The 23,735-nt window shown below is 52.0% G+C and overlaps 1 protein-coding gene across 1 annotated transcript in view; it reads left to right on the top strand.

The window, feature by feature from the left end:
- Positions 1-23,735, top strand: part of SORCS2 (sortilin related VPS10 domain containing receptor 2) — a 565,855-nt gene that overhangs the window by 500,743 nt on the left and 41,377 nt on the right. Inside the window, exons 11-14 of the mRNA XM_064286206.1 lie at positions 13,754-13,856; positions 19,032-19,108; positions 21,918-22,009; positions 22,447-22,554. Of these exons, the coding sequence (XP_064142276.1) occupies positions 13,754-13,856; positions 19,032-19,108; positions 21,918-22,009; positions 22,447-22,554 (380 nt within the window). The remainder of the gene's footprint in view (positions 1-13,753; positions 13,857-19,031; positions 19,109-21,917; positions 22,010-22,446; positions 22,555-23,735) is intronic.

The following is a 23,735-nucleotide window of genomic DNA, read 5'->3' as shown; positions in this document are numbered from 1 at the left end:
ATTTCTCAAGATCTTATAATAGTGGTCTTATACAATATTTGTCCTTTTGCCTCTGACTAATTTCGCTCAGCATAATGCCTTCCAGGTTCCTCCATGTTATGAAATGTTTCAGAGATTCGTCACTGTTCTTTATCGATGCGTAGTATTCCATTGTGTGAATATACCACAATTTATTTACCCATTCATCCGTTGATGGACACCTTGGTTGCTTCCAGCTTTTTGCTATTGTAAACAGAGCTGCAATAAACATGGGTGTGCATATATCTGTTTGTGTGAAGGCTCTTGTATCTCTAGGGTATGTTCCCAGGAGTGGGATTTCAGGGTTGTATGGTAGTTCTACTTCTAACTGTTTAAGATAACGCCAGATAGATTTCCAAAGTGGTTGTACCATTTTACATTCCCACCAGCAGTGTATGAGAGTTCCAATCTCTCCGCAGCCTCTCCAACATTTATTATTTTGTGTTTTTTGGATTAATGCCAGCCTTGCTGGTGTGAGATGGAATCTCATCGTAGTTTTAATTTGCATTTCTCTAATGGCTAATGATCGAGAGCATTTTCTCATGTATCTGTTGGCTGCCTGAATATCTTCTTTAGAGAAATGTGTGTTCATATCCTTTGCCCACTTCTTGATTGGGTTGTTTGTCTTTTTGTGGTTGAGTTTTGACAGAATCATGTAGATTTTAGAGATCAGGCGCTGGTCGGAGATGTCATAGCTGAAAATTCTTTCCCAATCTGTAGGTGGTCTTTTTACTCTTTTGGTGAAGTCTTTAGATGAGCATAGGTGTTTGATTTTTAGGAGCTCCCAGTTATCGGGTTTCTCTTCATCATATTTGGTAATGTTTTGTATTCTGTTTATACCTTGTATTAGGGCTCCTAGGGTTGTCCCAATTTTTTCTTCCATGATCTTTATCGTTTTAGTCTTTATGTTTAGGTCTTTGATCCACTTGGAGTTAGTTTTTGTGCATGGTGTGAGGTATGGGTCCTGTTTCATTTTTTTGCAAATGGATATCCAGTTATGCCAGCACCATTTGTTAAAAAGGCTATCTTTTCCCCAGTTAATTGACACTGGTCCTTTGTCAAATATCAGCTGCTCATACGTGGATGGATCTATGTCTGGGTTCTCAATTCTGTTCCATTGGTCTATGTGTCTGTTGTTGTACCAATACCAGGCTGTTTTGACTACTGTGGCTGTATAATAGTTTCTGAAGTCAGGTAAGGTGAGGCCTCCCACTTTCTTCTTCTTTTTCAGTAGTGCTTTGCTTATCCGGGGCTTCTTTCCGTTCCATATGAAATTGGTGATTTGTTTCTCTATCCCCTTAAAATATGACATTGGAATTTGGATCGGAAGTGCGTTAAATGTATAGATGGCTTTTGGTAGAATAGACATTTTTACTATGTTAAGTCTTCCTATCCATGAGCAAGGTATGTTTTTCCACTTAAGTATGTCCTTTTGAATTTCTTGTAGTAGAGCTTTGTAGTTTTCTTTGTATAGGTCTTTTACATCCTTGGTAAGATTTATTCCTAAGTATCTTATCTTCTTGGGGGCTATTGTGAATGGTATTGATTTGGTTATTTCCTCTTCGGTGTTCTTTTTGTTGATGTAGAGGAATCCAAGTGATTTTTGTATGTTTATTTTATAACCTGAGACTCTGCCAAACTCTTCTATTAGTTTCAGTAGTTTTCTGGAGGATTCCTTAGGGTTTTCTGTGTATATAATCATGTCATCTGCAAATAGTGATAACTTTACTTCTTCCTTGCCAATCCGAATACCTTTTATTTCTTTGTCTAGCCTGATTGCCCTGGCTAAGACTTCCAACACGATGTTGAATAAGAGCGGTGATAAAGGGCATCCTTGTCTGGTTCCCGTTCTCAAGGGAAATGCTTTCAGGTTCTCTCCATTTAGAGTGACATTGGCTGTTGGCTTTGCATAGATGCCCTTTATTATGTTGAGGAATTTGCCTTCAATTCCTATTTTGGTAAGAGTTTTTATCATGAATGGGTGTTGGACTTTGTCAAATGCCTTTTCTGCATCAATTGATAAGATCATGTGGTTTTTGTCTTTTGTTTTATTTATGTGATGGATTACATTAATGGTTTTTCTGATATTAAACCAGCCTTGCATACCTGGTATAAATCCCACTTGATCAGGGTGAATTATTTTTTTGATGTGTCGTTGGATTCTATTGGCTAGAATTTTGTTGAGGATTTTTATATCAATGTTCATGAGGGATATAGGTCTATAATTTTCTTTTTTTGTAATGTCTTTACCTGGTTTTGGTATCAGGGAGATGGTGGCTTCATAGAATGAGTTGGGTAGTATTCCGTCATTTTCTATGCTTTGGAATACCTTTAGTAGTAGTGGTGTTAACTCTTCTCTGAAAATTTGGTAGAACTCTGCAGTGAAGCCGTCCGGGCCAGGACTTTTTTTTGTTGGGAGTTTTTTGATTACCGTTTCAATCTCTTTTTTTGTTATGGGTCTATTTAGTTGTTCTACTTCTGAATGTGTTAGTTTAGGTAGGTAGTGTTTTTCCAGGAATTCATCCATTTCTTCTAGGTTTTCAAATTTGTTGGAGTACAATTTTTCATAATAATCTGAAATGATTCTTTTAATTTCATTTGGTTCTGTTGTGATGTGGTCCTTCTCATTTCTTATTCGGGTTATTTGTTTCCTTTCCTGTATTTCTTTAGTCAGTCTAGCCAATGGTTTATCAATTTTGTTAATTTTTTCAAAGAACCAGCTTTTGGCTTTGTTAATTCTTTCAATTGTTTTTCTGTTCTCTAATTCATTTAGTTCAGCTCTAATTTTTATTATTTGTTTTCTTCTGGTGCCTGATGGATTCTTTTGTTGCTCACTTTCTATTTGTTCAAGTTGTAGGGACAGTTCTCTGATTTTGGCTCTTTCTTCTTTTTGTATGTGTGCATTTATTGATATAAATTGGCCTCTGAGCACTGCTTTTGCTGTGTCCCAGAGGTTTTGATAGGAAGTATTTTCATTCTCGTTGCTTTCTATGAATTTCCTTATTCCCTCCTTGATGTCTTCTATAACCCAGTCTTTTTTCAGGAGGGTATTGTTCATTTTCCAAGTATTTGATTTCTTTTCCCTCGTTTTTCTGTTATTGATCTCTAGTTTTATTGCCTTGTGGTCTGAGAAGATGCTTTGTAATATTTCGATGTTTTGGACTCTGCAAAGGTTTGTTTTATGACCTAATATGTGGTCTATTCTAGAGAATGTTCCATGTGCGCTGGAAAAAAAAGTATATTTTGCAGCAGTTGGGTGGAGAGTTCTGTATAAGTCAATGAGGTCAAGTTGGTTGATTGTTGTAATTAGATCTTCCGTGTCTCTGTTGAGCTTCTTACTGGATGTCCTGTCCTTCTCCGAAAGTGGTGTGTTGAAGTCTCCTACTATAATTGTGGAGGTATCTATCTCGCTTTTCAGTTCTGTTAAAATTTGATTTATGTATCTTGCAGCCCTGTCATTGGGTGCGTAAATATTTAATATGGTTATGTCTTCCTGATCAATTGTCCCTTTTATCATTATATAGTGTCCTTCTTTATCCTTTGTGGTGGATTTAAGTCTAAAGTCTATTTTGTCAGAAATTAATATTGCTACTCCTCTTCTTTTTTGCTTATTGTTTGCTTGATATACTTTTTTCCATCCTTTGAGTTTTAGTTTGTTTGTGTCTCTAAGTCTAAGGTGTGTCTCTTGTAGGCAGCATATAGATGGATCGTGTTTCTTTATCCAGTCTGTGACTCTCTGTCTCTTTATTGGTGCATTTAGTCCATTTACATTCAGGGTAATTATAGATAAATAAGTTTTTAGTGCTGTCATTTTGATGCCTTTTTATGTGTGTTGTTGACAATTTCATTTTTCCACATACTTTTTTGTGCTGAGGCATTTTTCTTAGTAAATTGTGAGATCCTCATTTTCATAGTGTTTGACTTTATGTTAGTTGAGTCGTTACGTTTTTCTTGGTTTTTGTCTTGAGTTATAGAGTTGTTATACCTTTTTGTGGTTACCTCATTATATACCCCTATTTTTCTAAGTAAAAACCTAACTTGTATTGTTCTATATCGCCTTGTATCACTCTCCATATGGCAGTTCAATGCCTCCTGTATTTAGTCCCTCTTTTTGATTATTGTGATCTTTTACCTATTGACTTCCATGATTCCCTGTTATGTGTATTTTTTTTTTTAATTAATCTTAATTTGTTTGTTTTTGTGATTTCCCTATTTGAGTTGATATCAGGACGTTCTGTTTTGTGACCTTGTGTTGTGCTGATATCTGATATTATTGGTTCTCTGACCAAACAATATCCTTTAGTATTTCTTGTAGCTTTGGTTTGGTTTTTGCAAATTCTCTAAACTTGTGTTTGTCTGTAAATATCTTAATTTCGCCTTCATATTTCAGAGAGAGTTTTGCTGGATATATGATCCTTGGCTGGCAGTTTTTCTCCTTCAGTGTTCTGTATATGTCGTCCCATTCCCTTCTTGCCTGCATGGTTTCTGCTGAGTAGTCAGAACATATTCTTATTGATTCTCCCTTGAAGGAAACCTTTCTTTTCTCCCTGGCTGCTTTTAAAATTTTCTGTTTATCTTTGGTTTTGGTGAGTTTGATGATAATATGTCTTGGTGTTTTTCTTTTTGTATCAATCTTAAATGGGGTTCGATGAGCATCTTGGATAGATATCCTTTCGTCTTTCATGATGTCAGGGAAGTTTTCTGTCAGAAGTTCTTCAACTATTTTCTCTGTGTTTTCTGTCCCCCCTCCCTGTTCTGGGACTCCAATCACCCGCAGGTTATCCTTCTTGATAGAGTCCCACATAATTCTTAGGGTTTCTTCATTTTTTTTAATTCTTTTATCTGATTTTTTTTCAGCTATGTTGGTGTTGATTCCCTGGTCCTCCAGATGTCCCAGTCTGCATTCTAATTGCTCAAGTCTGCTCCTCTGACTTCCTAGTGTGTTGTCTAATTCTGTAATTTTATTGTTAATCTTTTGGATTTCTACATGTTGTCTCTCTATGGATTCTTGCAACTTATTAATTTTTCCAGTATGTTCTTGAATAATCTTTTTGAGTTCTTCAACAGTTTTATCAGTGTGTTCCTTGGCTTTTTCTGCAGATATCCTAATTTCATTTGTGATATCATTAAGCATTCTGTAAATTAGTTTTTTATATTCTGTATCTGATAATTCCAAAATTGTATCTTCATTTGGGAAAGATTTTGATTCTTTTGTTTGGGGGGTTGGAGAAGCTGTCACGGTCTGCTTCTTTAAGTGGTTTGATATGGATTGTTGTCTCCGAGCCATCACTGGGAAACTAGTTTTTCCGGAAAATCCGCTAAAAAAAAACTGCAGTCAGATCCCTATCAGAGTTCTCCCTCTGGCTCAGGCTATTCAGATGTTAATGAAGCCGCCTGGGGAGGGTGGGGGAGGGAACAGAGAGATAGGAGAGTAGCACCTCAGAATATAGCCAGAGTTGCTTGTCTTGCTTGGAATGACTGTTATATCTGAGATTCCCGCGGGCGCGTCGCCTATGTGTGCTGGCTGTGTGGAGATTGCCCCCGGGGGGTCTGGCCCGCTGGAGTCACGGTCAGATCCTCCGCTTCCAGCCCCACGCCCAGCGTCAAGGCTCCCCTACTGGGACGGTGCACTCTCAACTCCAAAATCAGTCGCTGCCTCCTGGGGACTTCTCGTCTCTCCAGCCGCGTGGCCGTGCCGCCCCCGTGAACCAGGTGGGCCCCCTCCCGGGGTTAGTTCAGATGGGTGGAGTAGCTCCCTGTGCTTGTGCCGTGACCGAGTGTCCCGGCTGGAACGCTGTTCTCCCCACTCCAATACCAGTCGCTGCCTCCCGGGGACTTCTCCTACCGGCTGCGTCCCATGCCGCCCGCGCGACCCGGCTGGTCCCCTTCCCGGGGTTAGTTCAGGGGGTGGAGCAACTCTCCGTGTTTATGGCGTACCTGCGTGCAGTCCAAATCCCTGCGGGACGGTTCCCCGGCTCGGATGCTGCTCTTTCTGCTCCAAGATCAGTCACTGCCTCCCGGGGACTTCTCCTACCGGCTGCGTCCCACGCCGCCCGTGGAACGGGCTGGTCCCCCTCCCAGGGTTAGTTCAGGGGGGTGGAGCAGGTCTCTGTGCTTGTGCCGTACCTGACTGGTACTCTGGCTCCAGGCTCTGGAAACTATCGCTGCTTCCCCGTATTAGTTCGTTCTCCGTCTCTAAATCTGTGTTTGTTGTTCAGGGTTCGTAGATTGTTATGTATGTGATCGATTCACTTGTTTTTCCGTGTCTTTGTTGTAAGAGGGATCCGAGGTAACGTCTGCCTAGTCCGCCATCTTGGCTCCGCCCCCCGGACCTTTAATTTTAATCAAAATCCAATACCTAGACTATCTAATTCAAGGGGGTCTAATGAAGTGGATGTAATGTTCTTAGGAATTATATTAAAATCATCTAAATTGGAAGAACACTATCTTAGGGAATATAATTTTACCAGACTTCGATAACAGGAAACAGCTGCGTTCTGCCACGTGGCCAATGTTTTCAGACACTTTGAAAAGTTTCTTTTTATTTCCAAGCAGTAAATTTCCTCCTCAAGTAATTTTTGGTGAAGCTGCATTACACGCCCTCGAGGCCATCGAGGCAGCATTTCAGGTTTCCGCTGAAGCATCAGAGCCTGGTTGAGGTTCAGTGTTCGCTACTGCTGCTATAACAAAAATATCATCAAGGGGGTGGCTTCAAAGAAGAGGGATTTGTTGTCTCACCGCCCTGGAGGCTGAGAGTCCAAATCAGGGTATCGGCCGTGTTGATTCCTCCTGAGGGTCCGAGAGCAGAGCTGCCCCGTGCCTCTCTCAGCCTCGGTGGCCGCAGCCATCCTTCCTTGGCTGTTTGTGGATGCATCTGTCTCTGGCCTCACCGGGCGCCTGTCTTTCCTCTGCGTGTGACTCTGTTTCCTTGTCTGTCCTTCTCCTTTATAAGACATTAAGCAAAGGCATTAGTTCCCCACGTGGCACAAACAGTTCGTGCTTGACTATCAAAGTTTTGAACCCACCCAGCATCACTGTGGAAGAAAAGCCTGGCAATCTACTTGTGTAAAGATCACAGCCAAGAAAACCCTATGAGGCAGCTCTGCCCTGTAACACATGGGGGCGCCATGAGCCAGAATCGACTTGACGGCAATGGGTTTGATTTGTTTTACTCAAACGGGATTAGGGTTAGGACCCACCCTACTCCAGTATGACTTTGTTAATTTCACTGACAACATCTGTAAGGAGAATACCTGTTTCCCTAAACAGAGACATCCACAGGTACAGGGATTGGGACTTCCTCTCTGTTTGGGGGACATAATTCAGCCCCTGACGATCTCGCTCCCTAGCTGTGAGTCTCAGACTGCAAAGATGCTCTGTTTGAAGACTTTTCATTTGAACGGGAAGCGCCTCATTCATTGGCTTTTCTTTACGTAACTCTCTCTACACCTAGTTTTTCTCCTTCAAGCCTTTTTGTGGAAACGTTTGAGCTAACAGCATCAACGAGTTTTTTCCAGTCGACTTCTGACTGGTGGCCTTGGTCCCCGTTGTCTGAGTCACTCTTTTGTCTAATCCTAATTGTCCCCGCCACGAACCTTCTCCAAAGGGCAGGAAAACCTGTCTTGAGCAGCTTCAGTTAAAGATTCTAACTGGCTCTCTTTATCATTTACGACCTGTTCCATTCGTGTGCCGCATTCTCAAGCTTTTTCTTTTTTTCCTGCTCCTTCATTGCCTGACTCTTTCCTTCCATCCAAAAGCTTCTGGGAAAGCCAGCTTTGGTCCTTCCTAGAGACGAGGGCTTGCATCCAAACCTTCCATTGTTTTCCATTGTTTGGGATGTTTCTGGCATCGGGTACTTTGGATTGAAGGGATTTCCGCTGATCTTCGAAGGACCCAGTCTGTCCCTGAAGACAAGCCAGCACCACTCCACGGAATGATGGTCTGGGGCCTCGTGCACCTGCCTCCTCCAGTGGTCAGCTGGGTCCGCTTGCGTCTTCATTCAGTGCTGCCAGAGTTACAAGCCCAGAGTCCGTGATGGCAGAGGCCCAGCCCCCCACCACAGGGGACTCCAGGGCACCATCGGCCTGGGTCATCATCTCAAATTCATGTTGACTCTATGACGTTCTTCAACACTGTCAGGAAATCTTTTGGCAGGCTCATTCCTCCTCCTAAGTGTGTCGGCTCTTTACTATAGAAGCAGTCGGAGTAGCATGTACCAGAACCTCTGGGGAACGCAGGCCTTGTGTCAAGCTTGCAGATAACACCAACAGAGCACTGCCCAGCAGAACACCATAGAACCCAACATAGAACCACCCAGCAGAGCACCACCCAGCATAGAACCCCCAGCATAGCACTGCTCAGCACAGTACCACCTAGTTGAACATTGTTCTCTGTAGAACTGCCCAGCAGAACACCACCCAGCACAGAACTGCCCAGCAGAGTACCACCCAGCATAGAACTGCTAGAAGAGTACCACCCACCATAGAACCACCCGGCAGAGCACCACCCAGCATAGAACCGCCCAGCAGAGCACTCCTCACCGTAAAACTGCCCAGCAGAGCACTCCCCACCATAAAACCACCCAGCAGAGCACTCCCCACCATAGAACCACCCAGGAGAACATTGTCCACCATAGAACCACCCGGCAGAGCACCACCCAGCATAGAACCACCCGGCAGGGCACTCCTCACCATAGAACCGAACCACCCAGCACAGCACTCCCCACCATAGAACCGCCCAGGAGAACACTGCCCACCGCAGAACCGCCCAGCAGAACACCACCCAGCATAGACCCACCCAGCAGAGCACTCCCCACGATAGAACCACCCAGCAGAGCAGTCCTCACCCTAGAACCACCCAGCAGAGCACCACCTACCATAGCACCACCCAGCAGAGCACCACCTACCATAGAACCACCCAGCAGAGCACTCCTCACCATAGAACCACCCAGGAGAACACTGCCCACCATAGAACTGCCCAGCAGAGCACCACCGAGCATAGAACTGCCAGTAGTGCACCACCCACCATAGGACCACCCAGCTGAACACTCCTCACCATAGAACCACCCAGCAGAGCACTCTTCATAGAACCACCCAGCACAGCACTCCCCACCATAGAACCACCCAGGGGAACATTGCCCACCGTAGAGCGGCCCAGGAGAACACTGCCCACCATAGAACCACCCAGGAGAACACTGCCCACCATAGAACCACCCAGCAGAGCACCACCCACCATAGAACTGCCCAGCAGAGCACTACCCACCATAAAACTGCCGAGTAGAGCACTCCCCACCATAGAACCGCCCAGGAGAACACTGCCCACCATAGAACCACCCAGGAGAACACTGCCCACCATAGAACCACCCAGGAGAACACTGCCCACCATAGAACCACCCAGCAGAGCACCACCCACCATAGAACTGCCCAGCAGAGCACTACCCACCATAAAACTGCCCAGTAGAGCACTCCCCACCATAGAACCGCCCAGGAGAACATTGCCCACCATAGAACCACCCAGGAGAACACTGCCCACCGTAGAACTGCCCAGCAGAGTACCGCCCAGTAGCTCCAGGTCCAGCTTTGAAGACATGTTTGTTGCCATCAGCAGGCCCTTCGTGGCTCCAGAGGGCACCACAGCTCTGCCTCTGGTCACCAGTATCCTGTCAGCCACCACTGACTGCACAGAACCCTGTGAAGTGTTCAGCCTGTGGCCCAAACAAGTGCCTGGTGACCAGGTCAGACTGTTGGTGGGGCCGGGGGTCAGGAAGTACTATAAGGCAGTGCTCTCCAACTCTGCCCTGCCCCCTGCACAAACAGAAAGTGATTACTTACGTGGAGTATCAGGGGCCATGGGAAGGGCTGATTGCAGCCAGAGACCAGCTGTGAGCTCTGGCCACTCGAGCCCCTCCTGCCCTCCAGGAAACTCAGTGGGCCTGATTGGTGCAGGGCCATCACCCCCTCTCTGTCCACAACATGGCAGGGCACAGTGGTGGGCAGGCGCTGTGGGAACCCTGTGCTGCATCCGTGGATGAGGGCAGCCGCCATGGGGGATCCCATGCCGTGTTCCTGGGTGAGGCTCCTTCCTCTCCTTCTGTGCTGGGGAGCCTGGTCCTGCCTACAGAGTCACAGACCACCCTCTCCTGAGGCTCTCCCTCCTCTGTGTGTGCCAGTCTGGGTGGAGGGGCCGAGGCTGAAGGGTGTCCCCGCAGAGGTCAGCTCACTGGCCTGCTCTCCGGTAGTAAGGAACCAGGTGTGGTCCGTCAGAACCAGTGAGGTCTCAACATTTCATGGAATCTCACTGGCTCAGCTTGTCCCCATTCCACCCCGATGTTCCTGGCCTGCAGACCTCTCTGGGGTGACTCCACGGTGGCCCACGACGGCCTCCAGTCCACTGAGTAGCCTTCCTGATGTACCCCTGTGGCCAGGGTGGGTCCTTCTCTCAGCTGAATTGGCCACCTTCTGTTTCATTTTCAAGGGGCCCTGGTAGCACAGTGGTTAAGCACTCGGCTGCTAACCAAAAGGTTGGCAGTTCGAGCCTACCCAGCAGCTCCATAGGAAAAAATTCTCAGCGATCTGTTCCTGTAAAGACTACAGCCTAAGAAACCCTCTGGGGCAGCTCTACTCGGTCACATGGGGTCACTATGAGTTAGCATCAATTCGACAGCGACCAGCAACATTTCTTTTCTGACAGCTGTATTGAGGTATAATAAAATTCACATGCCATGCTCTTCTCCCATCTACGGAGTACAATCCAGTGGTTTTTAGTAGGTCCATCGAGTCGTGCAGCCATTCACAGTCGATTTTACAGATTCGTCACCCGGATAGGAAACCCCATGCCCTTTGGCCACCACTCCTAGCCCCTGCCCCACCTCCCGCCCCACCTCCCTCCCCTGACACCACAAATCTCCTTTCGCTCTGTGGGTCTCCCTGGTGCAGACTTTCCATACGAATGGAATCCTGTAACGTGTGGTACAACTCATAAGTTCTTCAACTCCTGAGCAGAGCAGATAAAACCCGTCTGCCCACTGGCTCCAGCCCTGGGGCCGCCTTTGGTGACACCTGACCCTGATCAATATCCAATTTACTAAGCGGTTTAATTTTTAACTCGAGATAATCTGTATAAAACGTGCTCAGCTCACAGCCAGAAGGAAGCATTGTAAAATCATCAAGTGAACAGAGAGGTTTTGGCACTTGGATCAGAAACCCTGGTGGCGTAGTGGTTAAGAACTACATCTGCTGACAAAAAGGTCAGCAGTTCGAATCCACCAGGTGTTCTCCTCTGTCCTATGGGGTCGCTGTAAGTCAGAACTGACAGCAACGGGTTTGGTTTTTCTGGTTACACGCAGTGATGACAGTGGGGTTCTGAATGACCCCGCTTCTCCCCTGCCTTGTATGGGCCACACACACCGCCGTCTCCATTCTGCAGCTGAGAAAAGCCATCAGGCAGTCCCTTTCCAGGGGAACCCGACTCTGCAGGTGCTGTGCTGTGTTAATCCAGTAGTTCTGTGAAGCAGAGGTTATTGTCCCATTTCACAGAGAAGGAAACTGAGGTTCAGAGACGCGCAGCCTCTTTTCCAAGGTCACACAGCACAGAGAGGCAGGTGTTGGTTTTGTTGCTTTTGTTGTTGCTGGGTGCTGTTAAGTCAATTCCGACTCACAGCAACCCCACGGGACAGAGTAGAGCTGCCTTGTAGGGTTTTCTAGGATGTAATCTTTATAGGAGCAGATTGCCAGGTCTTTCTTCTGTGGAGCCGCTGGTAGGTTTGAACCTCCGACCGTTCAGTTAGCAGCTGAGTGCTTAGCAAAAGGATTCAAGGCGCTGAGGACTGCCCATCCCCCTCCCCACCTCATCGGTTCTGGTGGGGAAACCAGAGGGCTGACCCCGAGGCTCAACCAGACATGCCTGACAGGTGGGGTCTCTGGCGGCCCCCTTGCCTGCCTTTCTGAGGGGCAGGCGCTCCTATGTCATCCAGGCAGACCACTGAGGCCCAGGCACCCCGGACCACATTGGGGAGCAGGGCAGCCTCCCGAGCCTGCAGAACTGCCCTCTGTGGCCAGGGCAGGCAGCCCCTGGTGACACTGACCGCCTTGGCCAGCCCTGTCTCTGCACCCGGGGAGCTGTATGCGGGCGCGGGGCCTCATCCTGGGGTGCCGATGTGACCCTGGACATGACAGAAGGGGGTGCAGCCAGATCGCAGCCTTGGGTGTGGGGGAGTGGGGAGACCACACCCACAAGACACACTCTCGCCCCGTCTGCCTGCCCAATGCCCAGTGCCTCCAGGATGAGCTGAAATGGCCGCTGCTCTCCCAGCTGAGTGTGGGGTGCGCGCAGCAGGCAGGAGGCAGGAGGCCAAGGAGACTGCTGTGCCCTGTTTAAAGGCATCTGCCCAAGGCTCATCTTCCAGGGAGCCACGAGGTTGTGGTCCAAGGGCATTCCTGCAGGGGCGGGTACTCGAGCCAGAGTGCTTACTCCGGAACCAGGCCGTCTAGGGATAGCCCCAGCCCCATACCCCTTGGGCAGGTGCCTAAGCTCCTTGTGACTCAGTTTCCCCACCAGCATGATGGGGGAGGTAACCCGGGAGGCCTGGATGAGGTGCTGTGGAGTGTGGAGCTGGTACCGCCCAGGCCCACCGCTGATGCTGGTGCTGCTGAAAGGGTCTCCGGCCCTGTGCCCACCCCTCCCGCCAGTGCCGGCCAGGCTGCTATGAGGTGCCCGCTGATGCCCACAATGACACTGGTATGAGGTGCCCGCTGATGCCCACAATGACACTGGGGTTTAGACCCCTGTCCTCCCCCTCTGCCTCTGAACAGAGGAGGGTCTGGGGATGTCCCACTGCCAATCTTGATGCCTGGGCTACTGTGGTCACATACAAGGCCCCCAGTAAACACTCAATGGACAGACTCCAGGGTTGCACATCCTGGGGCTCAGGACATGGGCCCTGTGGGAACCTCCCCCCCAGCACAGGATGTAGGCCCTGTGGGAACCCACCCCCAGCACAGGATTGAGCCCTGTGGAAATCCACCCCCAGCACAGGATGTGGGGGCCTGCGGGAGGCCACCCCCAGAACCCACACTGGAAACCCTTCCCTTGAAGAAGCCCACTGACTTCATCTCACGTAGAGGCACCCACCTGGTCACCATCTAGATGGGGGCTGGGCAGAGAACTGACCAATTCTCCTGGTTGAACTGCCCCTGCCTGGCTCTCCTTCCCACCCCATCCCTCCCTGGGACACACCGAGCTTTCCTTCCCCCATCCCTCCCCCGGGGCACACCTGGCTCTCCTTCCCACCCCCATCCCTCCCCCGGGGCACACCTGGCTCTCCTTCCCACCCCCATCCCTCCCCCAGGACATACCTGGCTCTCCTTCCCACCCCCCATCCTTCCCACCCCTGGCTCTCCTTCTCACCCCTATCCCTCCCCCAGGGCACACCTGGCTCTCCTTCCCACCCCCATCCCTCCCCCCAGGCATACCTGGCTCTCCTTCCCACCCCCCATCCTTCCCACCCCTGGCTCTCCTTCTCACCCCCATTCCTCCCCCATCCTTCCCATCCCTGGCTCGCCTTCCCTCCCCCGACACCTGGCCCTCCTTCCCACCCTCCCATCCCTCCCCTGGGAGACCCCTGGTTCTCCTTCTCACCCAAAAAGCCCCAGCAGTGGATTTGGCCTCAGTGCTCCTTTTCTGAAGGATACTTTTCTACTCCAGCACTGACTGTTGCCTCCTTCTCTCCTCCTTGCAGCCGGACTGCCACCTACACCTGCACCTGCGCTGGGCAGACAACCCCTATGTGTCGGGCACCGTGCACACCAAGGACACTGCCCCAGGCCTCATCATGGGTGCAGGTAGGTGGCTGCCTTCACAGCGGGCTGGCAGGTGCCATCACCACCTGACAGAAGCTCCATTATCAGGGGTGAAAATTGTTGAGCCTGGGCCTAGGCCATGGTGTGTCCACTAGGGGGCAGAGCTACAGCATCGCCAAGAAGCTCAGCCCTCATGGCAAACCCAGAGTGGGCACATGGCACACGGCGAGTGAATGGAAAGAGCGGTGGATGCAAGACTGAAGGATCGATGGATGGGTAAATGGATGAGAGGCTGGATGGTTGGTTGGATGAAAGGATGGATAGATGGGTGGGTGGATGGATGGATGGATGGATGGATGGATGGATGGATGGATGGATGGATGGATGGATGGATGGATGATGGGTGGCTGGGTGGCTGGATGGATGGATGGATGATGGGTGGGTGGGTGGATGGGTGGATGGATGGATGGATGGATGGATGGATGGATGGATGGATGGATGGATGGATGGATGATGGGTGGATGGGTGGATGGACGGATGGACGGATGGACGGATGGACGGATGGACGGACGGACGGATGGACGGATGATTTGTGTCACAGCTGACATCTGTTGGTCCCTGAAGAAGGTTCTTTCAGGGAACAGTAAGTGCTATGATTGGATAGTGACTTAAAATGAGATTTATCTGAGTTAGAAGAGTCTTTCAAAATAAGAAGCTTGTGTCCTGAAGGTGCATAGCTGGGAATCGGCTGGTATCTAAGTTTCATTTTATTTTCTGGCATTACGGGGCACCTTCCACGCACGGGGCTGGGACAGCCTCTGCCAGCTCAGCCCAGCATAGGAGCCAAGGCGGAGATGCCAAGGGAAGTGGCAGCAGTGGTACTGAGTTTAGCAGCTGTCACCTTTGGCCCTTTCTACCTGCCGTGCTTGGCATTCTTAACCACCACAATGACCCTGAGAGATTTATGGTCCCATTTTACAGATGAGGAGGCTAAAGCTCAGGAAGGGGGAGCAATTCACCCCAACTTGCTCCACAGGGAGGGGCTTGGCACCCCAGGTCCCCTCTGTCCCTCAGGCCTGGGCCAGGGAAATGTCGGTGGAGGCAGGCACAGGCCTGGCTCCTGGTCAGGGACCTTGTCACCCACAGAGAAGTGTCCAGATGTGAGGGGCTGCATGGGGCAGAGAGTTGCCGAGTCTCAGGGACCCTCAAATGCTCATGGCACCAACTGGAGCTGGGGGAGGGGTTGGATCACAGGCGGCAACTTCAGGACCCTATTCCGCTCCGTTTGGTTCCAGCTGTGACTCAGCAATTCCTGGGGCTCCCTCTGCTGCACTTGGGGTCATGTGGCCTCCCCAGGTCGTAGTACTCCTGGCAGAGGGGGGTGTTGGCATGGAGTGTGTCTCCTTGTGTCCCTCTGTGCTTTCAGAAGGGCCATTCACAATTGGCCCATCATGCCCCATCTGGCCCCGTGGTCCTACCCCACACGGGGACCTGGAGCCAGGGAGGACAGAAGGGAAGAGCACATGCAGTGAGTGCTTACTGTATACCATGCCAGTAGCCCAGTGGGAGGGGTGGGCAAGGGTGGGCAGTGGCAGGCTAGGTTGGCCAGCGACAGAGCAGCCAGGAGAGGGCACAGCTGGGGAAGTCCCTCCCATAGTCACCTGCCCTGGGCCTCACTCTCTCCATCTGTACAATGAGGGCAGTTGCCTCCATGTTCTCTGCCGGCCTGGGGTGCGTCCCATGGTTCCTCGGCGCCTGTGTGGGGCCTAGCAGCCTGAGGAGGTGCTGAAAGCCAGATGTCTGTCTGCACAATGAAACGCAAGGTGCCCGTTGCCTGCGCGATAGCGCTGACGCGGCAGGCTCAGCCACAAGGCTCCTGCGCTCCAGAGAGGCTGTAGAGCCTGAGGTAGCGTGAAGACAGGGGTGCCTTCCTCCTCCGCCCACCCCTTACTCGTCTGCATCGTTCGTTCATTTCACCCCACCCATCCACTTCATCCCTCCAGTGGCCGTTTCTCTGTCACTTTGCCCGGTGTGTGCTTTACAAGGAGAAGGCAGGCTACTGTAGCAACACCCAGACTCAAAGTCTGCCCCTCTGTGTCTGAGCCTGGCTGCCCTGCCCGCCTCCATGCAGGCTGTCCTTCTGTCACGCCACCTCTCCTCCGTTCCTTGCCCCAGGCTGTCCCTCTGCCAGGCACAGGGGCGGATTAACCAATTAACATGGTGCGCACCGGCTTGCACTGAGAAAGGCACCATCAGCTTCATGGTATTTACTTGCTAATCTGTGACGAGCAATTTCACATGGGTTTCAGCACATCTCTGCCGTGGTAGGGACAGGTGAAGTTGCTCACTGCAGATCTGTGGGAAGGCACAATTGAGCCTATGCGTACCTTGCTTATTGGGTAGTCTGGCCCCTGGCATGCCCTCCTCACTGGGTGAACTTCCTTCTTACAGGAACCCTTTCTTGACCTTCCCCTCCACACACACAAATCCATTAGCTTTCCCTTTCTCCCTTCTCTGCTCCTGCAGTTCCATGCACTTCCAGCTATACTGGCTCTGTGGGCAATGGCATGGTCACCTGCTTCTTCCCCTGCTATGCTCAGAGATTTCAGGGAGCGGGGACTGCAGTTTGCTCAGCTCAGACTCCCCAGAGCTCCCCTGTAGGTGTTCAGCAAACGCTGATGGATGAATGTAGGAACGGGCGAGTGGGTGGAATTAATGAAGGATGGATAGATGGATGGATAATAAACTAATGAAGGATGGATGGATAAATGGATGGATAATGGATGGATGGTTGGGTGGGTGGGTGGATGGATGGGTGGGTGCGTGGGTGGGTGAGTGGATGGATAGATGGATGATAAACTAAAGGATGGATGGATAACAAACTAATTATTGATGGATGGATGGATGGATGTATGGATGGATGGATGGATGGATGGATGATGGATGGGTGGGTGGGTGGGTGGATGGATGATGGATGGGTGGGTGGGTGGGTGGATGGATGGGTGGGTGAGTGGGTGAGTGGATGGATAGATGGATGGATAAATGGATGGATGATGGATGGATGGTTGGGTGGGTGGGTGGATGGATGGGTGGGTGGGTGGGTGGGTGAGTGGATGGATAGATGGATGATAAACTAATGAAGGATGGATGGATGGATAACAAACTAATGGATGGACGGACAGACAGACGGACGGGCGGACAGACGGATGATAAACTAATGAAAGACAGATGGATAAATAATGGACAGATTGGTGGGTGGAGGATGAATGGACATAAAAAAAGCAGACAGGCACACAAACACTGCTTTAGAACCCACATTAACTCATCCAGCTGAGGGCGATCCATCCATCTCCTTTGGAATTTTCTAACAACGTCTTAACATGACCGCATAAAATACTTCTGACAGTGCCACATAAATAAGACTTGGAAAGGCGTGTGATGTACAGGCCACCCAAGACAGGGACATTCGGGGCTCCAGACGAGAGTCCAAATGGCATTACTGTCATCATCACAGGCCATCCTGGGCTCAGGCCCCTAGTCCCTGTAGAGACCTTGGAGGGCAGGGAAGGCCGCCAAGCCAGCTCATCAGAAGACCCTGTTGGTCAAGACCATTCCTGGAATGTTGTTTGGGAAAGGCCAGGCCCAGCCCAGGCTGCCATGTTCTCTTGGGGTTAAGCTCTTATTCATGGCTGTTGCTGCTTGTACAGGAGCCCACTCTGGGCTCAGTCTCCTCATCTGTGAAGTGGTCCACTCTGGGCCCAGTCTCCTCATTTGTAAAGTGGTCCATGCTGGCTCAGTCTCCTCATCTGTAAAATGGGCCTGGATCAGTGTGATAGCACCTCAGGAGTAGGCTCACACCCCTTGGCGTGGCCTCTAGGCCTTGTGGCCACCCCAGTCAGTGGGTGGAGAGCTGCCCCGTGACCCAGAACTGAGGAAGTGACTTCTGGCTACCCAGCAGCTCTGTGCCCACTCACTGTCCTCCGGAATACCCACCCGGCAAACACTTAGTGTCTGAGGACTCCTCTGTGCTGGCCCAGCCTGCACCCTCCCACGCCCCACCCCTCACTGGCCACGTCTCCCCTGCACCAGTCTCAGTGGTGTCTTTAGACACAGCCCTGTTGTGGCTGCTCCCGTATGAAGCCTGTCAGGGGCTGCCCCTCACCCCATGCTGCCCACCAGCCGTATCCTCTCCGCTGCCCCCGACCCCCACTCCACACTTCTTATGCTTGAACCATACCCTCACCTGCAGGTCTTCCACAGCGCCCGGGCTCTGCCTCACCTGGGCCTGGGCGGGGTCCCTTGGTCTGGCAACACCCCTCCTCTCCATGCGTCCTCCTAGCCGGCAGGGCTGGGTCTCCCCGACACCCCCCGACCCAACATGGGTCACTCTGTAATGTCAGCATCTCTGGCAGACTGTTGCCATCAACTCTGAGCTGCAGGGGCCCAGGGATGAAGGCTTTACTCAGGGGGCTCTGATGGGGACACGGGACAGGAAGACAAGAGAGGGCTGGTGCCGCCATCCAGGCGAAAGGTATGGCCACTTGGGCCACATGGAAGTCCTGGGGTGACAAGAGGTGGCAGCTGTGAGTCTGTGTGACAGTGTTGGCAGGTGAGCCTGTGAGCGTACGAAGAAGGGCGTGAGCAGGCACAGCTTCTGGCTCCGGCCTGGAGACAGACCCCAAGTCTAGTGGGAACACACTGTGTGTGGTCAGCAGCCTGTTGGGCAAATGACTGAGTTCCCCACCCAGGGCTCTAGGTTGCAGAGAGCAGTCTGGGCATGGCCAACACGGCGCTGGCGTTTAAAGCAATGGGGTGGGTGGGGTCCTCTGGGTGAACTGTGCTGGGGTGGGGAGGGCCAAGGATGGAGTCCTGGGCAGAAGTACTTACAGGGTCAAGAATGAAGAGCCAGCAAAAGGGTCAGAGCAGTAGTCAGTGCTAAGGGGCAGAGGATGGGTGTCAGTGAAGGGGCTGGGGGCTCTGCTACAGACGGGATGGGTGGGGAGGGAGAGCTGGTAATGGGGGTGGGGGGAGACCACTAGAGTAAAGTCCTGAGTACGTTAGAGTGTGCCAGGTTCAGAAACCCCAAGACCACCCTCCCTTCTGACACCTGCTGCAGGTTTGGGGGGTCTCCAAGACCACCTTCAAGTTCAGTGACTGGCTAGACTGGGGGAAAGCTGCCAGATCCCGAGATGACCCTAACCCCTTCTTTTGGGACAGGTAACCTGGGCTCGCAACTGGTGGAGTACAAAGAAGAAATGTACATCACGTCCGACTGTGGGCATACCTGGCGGCAGGTAAGTCTGCAGAGGGGGGTCTGTCTGAGGAATTCTTAGCACGGCCTTCCACCCACATGGTCGCTGACGGAGAATGACAGAAATCCCCGCAGCAGGCAGGCGCATCCTGGGAACGTGGGAGAAGGAATGAATGTCAGGGCTGGGTGGAGGTGGGTTCTGCCACATGGGGGAGGAGGTTCCTGGGGCTGGGGCTGAACTCCTCGGGGAGCCCAGAGGTAAGGAAGGGGGCCTGTGGGTGCTGCTGGTTCCTGGCAGCTGTTGAGTGGACTGCGGAGACATCATAAAGAGAGTATAGTGGGGGCAGGTTTTGGGGGTGACTGCAGAGAAATCATAAAGAGAGTATAGTGGGGGCAGGTTTGGGGGTGGACTGTGGAGACATTGGGGGTCATGGTGCATCTGGGTGGGGCTCCTGGGAGACACAGGGGTGATGATTGGACGCAGCAGTGTGGCCCAAGAGAACACACTCACGCAGGCTGAGGTCCTGCCCCACCTCCACGTCTGGTCCCACAAGTCACAGGACGGGGAGGTGGGGCCTCGGCTGTGTGCGTGCAAACAGGTGGGCCCAGGAGCCCCTCGGGCAGCAGCAGCAGCCCCAGCACAGGAGCCCACACGTTTGGACCCCAGGAGAGTGCCCCCACCTCACTCGACACTTGCTGTTTATTTCCATGCAAAGATCCCAAACCCACTGCTGTGGAGCAGATTCCGACTCAGAGCAGCCTCTAGGACAGACTAGAACTGCCCCCTAGGGCTTCCGAGGCTGTCACCTTAGGGGAGCAGACTGCCACTGCTTTCTCCCTCCGAGTGGCTGCTGGGTTCGAACCGCCAACCTTTTGGTTAGCAGCTGAGTGCTTAACCACGGGGCCACCGGGGCTCCGTCTATTTATTTCCAGAATTTAAAAACGGCCTCCCCGGTCGGCCAGCACCGTGGAGTGGAAACTGCTGCTCTAAGCACTTCAGAAAACGAACTAAACTTTTGTTATTTTTTTCCTTCTGAAACACAGAAGGTGTGTTTTTAGACCAGCTTTGCATGCACGCGGGTCCCCAGGGCGATCACCCCGTAAGCGAGGTGCGCACGGGCTTGCTCGTGCTGACTTACCGATGTGCTGCGCACAGCCTCACACGGGCTTTCCTCGCTGTATCTGCCACGTGCCGAAGACCAGGGAAACCGTGCAGGCGGATCAGTGAGTCAGCACGAGCGAGCCCACGCGTACCTCGCTTATTGGGTCTTCTGTCCCTGCGTGTCCCCCAGCGACAGCCTCTCTCCTGGGTAGCCCTGGGGGTGATTATGTTCACCCCCAAAGTACGTAAGTTCACCTGCAGCCTTGGTGCCAGGCCTCAACATTTTTCAATAATATGCAAGAAACAAAGGATTTTGAAAAGGGCAAAAGAGATTTACTGTATTTTAATATTTGTATTTCACCTGAACAAGTGAGACACGTCAGACTTTCTCAAAGGTCACCATCTGTCCACTTGTTAGAGCCGCCTCTTATTAGAATAAATGGCTGGGGTGAAGTGAAGAGGGCTCCTGATTTAATGGACACAGGTGGGGAGGTGTTTGTCTCAGCCACTCAGCCACCTTGCGAGGATTTGGGACAGGAATGCCAGGACTCAAGGGGAGAGGCTGTCACAGCAAGCATGGCTGGGCCTCAGCTGTGCTCATTCCCTGGGCGGGTGGGGGGCAGGGAGGGGGACCCCACAGGAGGATGGTGCATGCAGGAGGGTGGGAGGGAGGAGAGAGCGTTGATGGGTGGGGGGTGCGCCAGGCGGTGGTTGGAGGGGGGCGGATGGAGGAGTAGAGGCAAGCGATGGGCTCCCTGGCCCTGGTGAGGGGCTGGGTGGGCTCTAGAGCTTCTTCCTTCTTCCCTGAACTTTGCATGCCGACTCCACAGGCATGGGAGGCTGACAGATTTGGATGGGATGGGGAGGGCTTCTGGCTGGGGCAGTCCTTGACGGGCATTTCCTGGAGTAGTTGCAGGTTAGGGCGATGTGGGCGAGGGGGGAATTGGCTCCCCGCTTCTGCAGCGTAAGAGTAGGTGCCATCCACGTATCCACATCCACGGAGGGTCTGCATGGGCACCCCTGTGTCTTGGCAGGAGCCCAGACTTAGGAGCTACACTGCTCTGCCAGCTGTCAGCTGGGAGGCCTGTCTGAGCCTCAGTTTCTCCCTCTGTAAAACGGAACCCACCCAGGGCTGTTTGCAGACAAGCAAGGCAGACAACTGACCTTGGGGCACCTGAAGAGCTAGTGGTCATTCATTCATTCCTCCCACACACACTCCCTGGACCCCCAGCAGCACCACACCCCGAGCTGAGCCATTCAGGGCCCTGCTGTGAGGACCTCCGGCCAGTGGGGATACCAGGACAGACCAGTGTAGGGCATATAGGGCAGGGGCTGTGGGCCCAGCCTGGGTGCCAACGAGGACTTCCTGGAGGAGGTGGTCCTTATGTCAAACAGGGGTGCTTGATCTTTTCAGTAAATGCTTCTCTAAACCCCCTGGGTTTCATTCATCTTGCCCGGCTGGCATTTTCCATGCATGGATTTCTGACCTCAGGAGGCCGACTGTGCTTTGTCTGTGCACTTGTCTGTCTCTCGTTAGTGGCTTAGAAACTGCCTCATCGTCCGCTCACTCACATGGGTTATTTCTGGGTGGGGTGGAATGGTGCAGGGACCCTCGGCCAGGCCCTGCCCCGTGACACTCCTCGCTCTGCACCCAGACACTTTCACTCCTGGAGAACATCTGGCCTGGAGCCACTCCAAGCCCCTGGCCCTGCCTCAGAGCATGTCTGTCTATCTGTCTGTCCATCTGCAGGTGTTTGAGGAGGAGCACCACATCTTGTACCTGGACCACGGAGGCGTCATAGTGGCCGTCAAGGACACCTCCATCCCCCTGAAGGTCCTCAAGTAAGTGTGCAGACACGCCCTGGCACACGTGGGATGGCCAGCGCTCTCCACCTCGGTACCTCCCAGAACATTCCCCGTGGCACCACAGGGGGCAGCACTGGAGGGGGCGAGGGAGCCTGGATACAGACCCTCTGCCTTGGGAGACAGCGCAGCAGGATGGGGTGCCCTAGGGGGAGGCCCCCAGCCTGGGGTGGTCAGCGAGGGCTTCCCGGAGGAGCTGGCTTTTAGGCATCAACAGGGATGAGTAACGTGGAGGAGGTGGGGCCAGGGTGTTCCAGACCAGGGAGTGAGCAGCAAGGGCCTGGGCAGCCAGCGGTAGCTGCTTCTCCAGCCTGTGCTCCCAGCTGGTGCAGCCATCGGCGGGCCCTGGCTTGGGCGGGTGGCCTGGAGGCAGGAGTGTCCCCTGCCTGCCCGCTGCCTGGTGCCCTCTCTCACAGGTTCAGTGTGGACGAGGGCCTCACGTGGAGCACCCACAACTTCACCAGCACCTCAGTGTTCGTGGACGGGCTGCTGAGTGAGCCGGGGGATGAGACGCTGGTTATGACGTGAGTAGGGGCTGGGTCGGCAGGCTGGCAAGAGCTGCCCTGGAGGGGGGGCTGCAGCAGACAGCCACCCTGGGCCCTCACTGCTCAGAGGCAAGTCTCCATCCTGGCTGTCCAGGCTTCCTCGCCACCCTCCTCACCCTCACCTTCATACCAGCCTCTGCCACCCAGGGTCAGGCGAGGCTCCTGATGTCCACTGTTCCCCACGCTGACCATCAGGAGGCAGCCACTCGAGGCCTTTCCAGAAAAGTCGTCACCTGCCAGGGTCACCTAGCTGTGAGGGTGGAACCAAGGTGCACCCCCAGTCTGAGGGAGAGAGCTGGCTTTGGGTGCCTCCCCACAGCCCTCTCCAGGGGATAATGATAATGATGACGAAGATGGTGGTGGTGATGATGGTGGTGATGATGATATTGATGATGCTGATGGTGGTGATGGTAGTGATGATGGTGATGGTGATGATGGTGATGATGGTGGTGATGATGATATTGATGGTGGTGATGGCGATGATGGTGATGATAATGGTCATGGTGGTGATGGTGATGATGGTGGTGATGATATTGATGGTGGTGATGGCGATGATGGTGATGATAATGGTCATGGTGGTGATGATGGTGATGGTGGTGATGATGGTGGTGATGGTGATGGTGGTGATGATGGTGATATTGATGGTGGTGATGGTAGTGATGATGGTGATGGTGATGATGATGGTGATGATGGTGGTGATGGTGATATTGGTGGTGATGGTGTTGATGGTAGTGATGATGGTGATGGTGATGATGATGATGATGGTAGTGATAGTGATGATGGTGATGATAATGGTGATGGTGGTGATGGTGATGATGGTAGTGATGGTGGTGATGGTGGTACTGATGAAGGTGGTGATGGCAATGGTGGTGATGGTGATGATGGTGGTGATGGTGATGACAATGAGCCATAGGCACTGGTACACAGGCTCTTGACTGACTTTCACCGATGAGGATGGTAGATGCAGTGAGTGCAATGTGAGGCGGAGCACGCGTGACCTGGGCCTGGGTGTTGGCCCTGCCCACTTTGCTTTCCCTCTTTGGACCCCACAGCATGCCAAGGCCCCCTCAGGCCACAAGCTGCACTTGGCACAGAGGGGGTGAGGGGGCATTGGCACCCCTGATCCAAGTACCTCACAGACTGGTTAGGAGGCTCTCTCC

The sequence above is a fragment of the Loxodonta africana genome, chromosome 5 (assembly GCF_030014295.1).
Source record: "Loxodonta africana isolate mLoxAfr1 chromosome 5, mLoxAfr1.hap2, whole genome shotgun sequence".
Taxonomy (NCBI): domain Eukaryota; kingdom Metazoa; phylum Chordata; class Mammalia; order Proboscidea; family Elephantidae; genus Loxodonta; species Loxodonta africana.
Note: the sequence above shows the minus strand (reverse complement) of the source record. Positions and strands in the feature narration are given on the sequence as shown.